The sequence below is a fragment of the Montipora foliosa genome, chromosome 9 (genome assembly GCF_036669935.1).
Source record: "Montipora foliosa isolate CH-2021 chromosome 9, ASM3666993v2, whole genome shotgun sequence".
In the NCBI taxonomy this organism is placed as follows: Eukaryota; Metazoa; Cnidaria; class Anthozoa; order Scleractinia; family Acroporidae; genus Montipora; species Montipora foliosa.
The window spans coordinates 10,279,371-10,286,870 of NC_090877.1; the positions used below are offsets into that span (position 1 = coordinate 10,279,371).

Below are 7,500 nucleotides of genomic sequence, written 5' to 3' on the forward strand. Positions count from 1 at the left end.
TCAACTCTTTTCATCCGGCCCTTAAATATACCTGGAAATTTCGCGCGATGCAAAACTTGTCTTTTCATTGTTAACACTAGCAAGATATCGGGACCTAAGCGATCTGTTAAGATCACCGATCGTTTCACATGTACCTCTGCAAATGTCATTTATTGCATAACCTGTACGTTATGCAATAAATTATACATTGGTGAGACAGGTAGACGACTAGGTGACCGATTCCGCGAACACTTTCGCGATGTTGAGAAGAATGACAGGGATGCATCTAAGCCAGTCGCTCGCCATTTCAATCTGCCTAACCACTCCAAAAAACACATGGCTATCTGCGGCCTTTCCCTACATCTAGGTACGACGGAAAGCCGCAAGAATCTGGAACAAAAATTCATCTTTCAAATCGGCACCCTTAATCCTCACGGTATTAACGAACGCCTTTCATTTAACTAATATATTCCTATTTTTCACGTTGCCATGTTACCACCAATAGCGTAGCTCCTACTCTACTATAAAAACTAGACGTAACCCATAATCCCTCGATTCGCTCTGACGAAGGGCTAACGCTCGAAACGTCAGCTTTTAGAATCTCTGTACGGTGGTCAATTTACATGATTGACCCATTGACTCCCAGGGTTCCCCATTGACGAGTAAATTATTAAATCATCTGGCATTAGAGTAAAGTACTAAGTCCCCATTAAACTTGTTCATATTGTTGAGTGAGAAAACATTTTTTTTATATTTGGAGCTTATTGTGTTTGACAGCATTCTGCTAAGTTTGTAAGCTCTGCCTTTTTCAAAAATTATTTGAATGCATGTGATTGAGTTTGCACGTGTTTCATGTCTTACATGTACATACTATGTCCACGCTTGCCAGGGAATGATACTGATTCCAGGTGGAAAGCCTTATCCATTTTTTCCTTTTATTTTCAAGTTTTAAGTCACCGCTGCACCAACTCGTGTAAAATCTTTTAGATAGATGGTTTGCAATCACGTGATGAGACGGCCATGTTGGTGCACAAAACAATAGCAAATTATGGCTCATGTTTTGCATTATAATAGATAATTCCCAAAAGACTTTTCTCTCTATTGTTCTGTGCACCAACATAGCCGCTGTGACATCAGGTGAAAACCATCTATAGGGGTGCTCAATGGATGCCTCAATCCTAAAAGAATTGATAATTTAATGATATTAATAATGCAAGACCACAAAGTCGCCTGGTTTTCAAAAAATTGCTCCAGAACTCAACCACTCTTCAGAAGGGTCAGATGGTATGGTCCCAAATAACTAACTCAGAAACTGACCCCCAACCCTTCTTATTAACTCTTCCATGGATTTCTAGCTCAACAAAAGAAACAAGCAATCACCAATGGCACAGGGTAGGTCAAAGTTTTTGAAGGGAAGCCAGTAAACTTCAATCCAAAATAATTGTTTGTGCACAGCATAAGGATAACTTAAGACTCACAAAACAGCACGTACCGGTACCTACACATTTCAAAAGAGGGGTGTGGAGGTGGGTACCCTGGAAGCAGTCTCCATCAATCTTCCAATATAAGTTGGGAAAAGGAAGAAGACTGCCAGCCTCCTCAACATTCTTTGATTTGCTGCTCAATCATCCAAAAAATGGGATGAGTCAGTCCAGCTTTGACTTGTCAAACCTGTTTTTTTTTATTTTGGCATGATTACAATTATTAATCACCACGTGTCATCAATATTTTTTTGAATTTACAACTGCGTCACGTGGCAATTTTTAACTGTCTAAATTCCCATGAGTATTTACTCCGTATATCTGTTACAGAAACTAGCTAGTCTCCCAGAAACCTATAAATTTTTCAGTAAAAAATGAAATGGCATGTTAAAAGTAAGAATTATCTTGAGATTCCAAGGAAATGATTCCTTGGTTGTCATGTTTGCCAGAGTTGTTTGAAAATATCAGGACTGTTTGTTTTTCATTTTGTGGTTAAATTGCGGTTACTGGTCACACATGACTGAAACCCAAATACAATTTGAATTTTTAACGCATGCTCAATATGAAATGTCGAGGTGGCTGGCAGAATCTTCTTCCTCTTCCCGGATCGAAGGATACTCTACTCCCAGGGTAGTGGGTGGGAGGTGAGGGGTGATGTTCAAGGCCTTAATTGCTCTCTGATTTTAGATCACTAATAATGATGCCTCAAGCTTAACCCATTGACTCCTGGGGATTCCCCAGTTTACAAGTATAATCCTCTGGCATTAGACAGAGTAAAATACTCTGGTGTTAGAGTGACAGAGTAAAATACTATAGTATGGCCGGTTTAGGCCGGTTTACAAGGGGTTTAAGGACGGTGCCTACTAATTAAAGATATTTTTGCCCCGATGTGTGATTATGCAGGACATGCAGATCTTAAGAAGTGTTATTGAAATCCAAAAAGAAAATTGGGGGTAACCACACATTTGTCAAAGATAATTGATGAATAATTTTTGTGAAAAGCTTTAAAATACAAAGCAATGTATGGCATTCTTTCTCAAATTGAAGCTTAATTATCTCTCAAAAATGCATGGTTACCCCCAGTTTTCTTTTTGGATACCAAGGACACTTACTAAGATCTACTTTCTCCGGATAGTCTTATAAACTGTGCAAAAATATCCCTGTATTAGTAAGCATCACCGATAGGAAATCCGAGTATCTCGAGATGCGCAGAACATATGCGCAATAACAATAGTAGGCACCGTCCTTAATACCATATGCATGCCCAAACAACAAATGAAAAGATTGAACCCACAAATTGAACAGCAAGCACAAATTTCATTGAAAATATCTCCAATGGTTTAATTTACAAATTTAAGAAAAAAGTAACAATCATTATGAAAAATTTCAAATTCTGATTTGTCACTCCAGATAATCCTACTACAATCACTAAAAATTAATATTTCCTCCACTTGCAACCTTCAAGATGCTCAACATCTTTAATTTTCAAAGCAATGAGGAGAGAACCTCTTTCATAAAGTAACAATTAAAACTAAAAATTGGTCCCCCCTTTGCTGTTTTGCAAAAAATGGCCATTTTGGATACTTTTGGAAAAATTGTTATTACTCGTCTAATAGGTCTTTTTTTTCATGCGTTTTTTTTGCATAGTACAAATCTAGGATTAAACAAGTAACCTAACAGGATAACTACAAAATAAATCCCCTAATCACACAAACCTCAGAAAACATTAAAAAAGCTTTTTAGTGTTGAAGAAAAACAAGGAAGGAGGCAATTTTATTTTCACAAGTATTGCTGAAATTCTTTTACATATTTTCTATTAGCATGGGAATTGATAGGGGAAATAACGTCCCAAATGTAAATTGAATTGCCTATTCAAAGAACATCTCCTTCCCAGATTTTGTGTGGGTCCAGTTTGCAACAGAGCCTACATTTCATTAAGTGTATGGTCACAAACTGGACATTAATTTTTAAACAATAATTATTATTCTTTTAATTTTGCTCCATTTCAAAACAACAGAATGAACCAGTTTGTTGTGGGACATACAAAAAATCAGACTACAACAAAAATTCTGAAACAAACATTATGTATACAAATTCGGTAAAATATAGAAAAAGAAATTAGATCATGATCAACTGAATCAAAGCACAATTCATACAGTGAACTATAGTCAATTATATATTTTCCAATCATAACAATTTTAATTAGTTTTTGTGTTTGCCAATATTGTAACTTTACTTACTGTCTACACAAAACTTATTTCATCTGACACTTATTCATGTTTAATTTTAAAGTGAAACACTTTAAGGGAAAACTACTTTTTACAAATCGTTGCTCAACAAAAGATCCCAAATTGTGAAAGTACTGATGGGTACTAATGATTACTGGCCCTTTCTGACATATCCCTATGATTAACTGCCAATGATATCCAAACACATTGACAATTGAGAATAATATACAAATAATGTATGGATACTTTTTCATGTGTTTGACTATGTTACTTCAGATCTGTATCTGGAAAACAGACACAAGGTTTGTTTAACACAGGTACAGAAAATATTAGTCAGTTACATTCTTTCCTAAATTGGCATGTAATAGTTTCTTGAATGTAAGAATATAAATATTAGTAGGGGATTTATTTAAATTATTGCCTTAAGATGTTAAAATTCTGCTTAATTTCAACCATCAACTAGACTGATCAACTTCCAACAGGATAGGTGTTATCCAACTTTCAGTGTCAAAAGTACTGCCTGTTCCATCTCCCTTTATGAATTCATGTTCCTGTTAATAAGAGATAGGTTGACACTGTTAAATAAGTAAGTTTAAAAACATTGATATAGGAAAATTATTATGTATGATAAAATAACTTACATTAAATTTGATATTAGAAAAAAAGTTTTTATCCAGACTTAAATTACCAGTTGTATCTATTGTAGTGTAATAATAAATAATAATTTAATAACTGTTAATTATTTATTATGCAATTATTGGATACGCTTTTTGCATGATAGCGATAATTATCAAGGCCAAAGTTTGTGTTATTTGCCAAAGCAGAAGGCTGAGGCAGATAACACAAACTGAGGCCATGATAATTTTCACTATCATGCGAAAACCAAATCCAAAAATTGTTTTATTTTGCATAATCCTTGAGCTGAGCTCCGCCATGACAAAACTGATCATGACAAACTTCTGGTTAATGTATTAGGGAGACGTCACTTCTGCATGCATAAAACTATTGTCTGACGTCAATCCTACATATATAAAATCTATTGTCTGTAGGTATGATGTAAGAGAAACAGCAAGCAAGAATTAGCTGCGTGCTTATAGCCAATCAAAATCGAGCTGGTGACACCAATGTATCATTATAATTATTATCGTTAATTGCTATCTTTATTTCCAAGTAATACCCTTAGCTACATGTAGTACTGGAAATGGGCCCACAAAAGGACAGCAAAAGCTGTGAAAGTAACATTAGGAGCAATAACGTTTTAGGCCTAATTAGGTCTAGGCCTTTACAACGCTATTAATTTTTTAATAATCTCAAATCAAACCTTTGTCAGTTAGTATTCAATGTATTGTGGGGTCATACATGGTGTTTTACTGTTTCGTTTCACTGTTTCAGTGTTTCGGTGTTTTGCTGTTTCGTGGTTTAGTAATGCCCGATATATGGGCACCAACTAGTGACTAGACTAAGTATAAAACTTGGTTGCCAGAAAGCAACAACCGGGACAGTCTTGTGTACAAGTGACTTCAATTTGAGGTTATTTAATTCCTGGTTTTGTTAAAATGAACTACTTTCTGATGTTAAAAAGAAATCAACCTCGAATGGAAGTATGGAGACACAGAAACATGAGTCACGTTTCGATCACGAGTAGCAACAATGAACCCTAATGTTGCTGCCATCAGGCCACAACCATGCTGCATTTCTCCCACCAGTCACTTGAACCACTACCTAGTCGCTTTTTTTTTTGCTCTGAGTCCCTGCCTTAAAGAGTGAATTTCAAACTTTCGTTCAGTTTAATGGGAAAACACCTTTCATTTTATTTTAAAAAAGCATTGACAGGACAAGAAGAAAGACACCTGTTGGCAATGGCTCTGAATTGATAATCAGTTTCTCTTGACGTAAAAAGTTAACAATAACAACGCAAATAGCAGTGGAATAGTAAGTCACCTGCTGACGACCAGTTGTGTAGTTCTGGTTGCCAATAATTAGTTTTGAGTCATGTTGGCAACAGGAAGGTGCAATTTCGGCCCTGCACTTAAGGGGTTTCATTAACTAAAGTTTTAAGGTAGAAGCTTAAGGGACCTTGTGATAGAGTAAGCCGGCACGGTCCTATATAATTATACATGTAGTCTGGCTTTTGATCTTGAGACCTCCTTTGAGCAAAGGTGGGTACTGTACTTAGTGTAGATGGGTTCTAGAATAAGTACAATACAATACAGGCCGGGCCAATGAAACACAACGAAACGACGGAACAGAACAACAACAACTGTTAAGAATCCCAACTGGACAGAGACAAAAGTGCAGCTGGGAAGTTGAACCAGGGACTACCAGGATCAAATTCAAGGAGTGGTCAGAGTGGGCTTTGAGCCCAGGATCTGCGGATCTCAAGGCAAAAGTGCCCTAACCACTTGGCCACACTGCCTCTCTGGGTCTCAGCTTCAATTAAAAAACCCCTAGCACTTGGTACTTACCAAGAGTAAGACATAATTTGGCCTCTCATGATAGTCCTTTTTTAAGCTGTATGATGAAATTGCAGGAAAAAAATTAAATTGAGCCTCTAGTTACATGTAGGCTCAATACCCCCTTATTTTCCAGTGGCACATATCCAAACATTAATAGACCTTCTTCGAAACTATAAAATTATTGATAATACTAAAACCTTGATTCCACAGTACTAGTATTGAGTGTTGATTAATTAAGCTTAGACTTTCAAAAAAAGTGCTTTGTCTTTATATGGGCTGCCAATTAGGGACAAAGGACTTTACCTGCTTAATTGGCACCATTTTTAGCAACCCAAAAATGAATTGGGACTCTTGGAAATGGTAAAATAAAATATTGTAAATCACTAATATTATTACAAGATGGAATGAAACATTACCAGTACTTGCATTTAATTAAACTTTTAACAAGGGATTGATTGCAAAATTAAGGGATAAAGAACTGCCCAGGCCAAGAGGGAGAAGATTTCAAGCGTTGTTTGAACACATCTTTGAAGTAAATTTCCCTTATCCAGACCAATCTCTTCCCTTAATTGCCACCATTTTTAATGAAACAAGACATTTTGGAATACGGCTGTCATCTGTTCCCTTCATTGGCAGACAAGGGTAGAAATGGAGGAAGTTCCTGCTTTAGTTGATAAGCACCTCATATTGCTGGTGACTTTATCCTGCCATCTTATCCAAAGCATGCCACATGTAAGGTACTGTACAACCCACTTTAACTAGCTGTTTCTCCAATGGTATTTGCCTATGTTTCAATTTTCGTCTCATATGTATACAATCATGTTACTAAGCTATGAATAAATTAAAGCTCTGAAAAGCAGGTGATGTTAACAGTGTCATTGTCAGCTTCCACTTGGGACCAACTTCAAACCTGATAGAACTACCACGGTGACTGAACTTATTGAAGGTTGCATTACTTTTGCTGCTACATCTCAATAGTGTTTCAAAATGCCAATAATAGGCCATTTTACAGTTGTTTGCTAAGCGACCAAGCCTATGAATGGCTGCGAGGCTGCCGGTGACCTTGCATTGAAACAGACCTCACTGCTTTTATCATGTAAATTGTGTTGTTGTAACGCTAATTAGTCCATATTAACATTACAAAAGCATGAAGGTTTGTATCAAAACAGGGTCACCGGCAGCCTCGCTTCCATTGTTAGGCCTGGTAACTTAGCCACAACTGTAAAATGGTCTATTAACACGAAAGAACCTCATGATAAGCCTACTGTACTGTTTAACACTCACCACTGTATCACAAAATCTCTGAATTCAGCTGAGTATGGGCCTTCTTCAGGTAGTTTAGGTGATGGCTCATGA

The 7,500-nt window shown here is 36.6% G+C and overlaps 1 protein-coding gene across 1 annotated transcript in view; it reads right to left on the reverse strand.

The window, feature by feature from the left end:
• Window positions 1–2,780: 2,780 nt before the first annotated feature.
• Window positions 2,781–7,500, reverse strand: part of LOC137971128 (dual specificity mitogen-activated protein kinase kinase 6-like) — a 15,118-nt gene continuing 10,398 nt past the window's right edge. Inside the window, exons 11-13 of the mRNA XM_068817866.1 lie at window positions 7,429–7,500; window positions 6,154–6,199; window positions 2,781–4,239 (exon numbers count right to left, since the gene is read on the reverse strand). The exon at window positions 7,429–7,500 is cut by the window's right edge and continues 71 nt beyond it. Coding sequence (XP_068673967.1) covers window positions 4,144–4,239; window positions 6,154–6,199; window positions 7,429–7,500 — 214 coding nt within the window. The 3' untranslated portion in view covers window positions 2,781–4,143. The remainder of the gene's footprint in view (window positions 4,240–6,153; window positions 6,200–7,428) is intronic.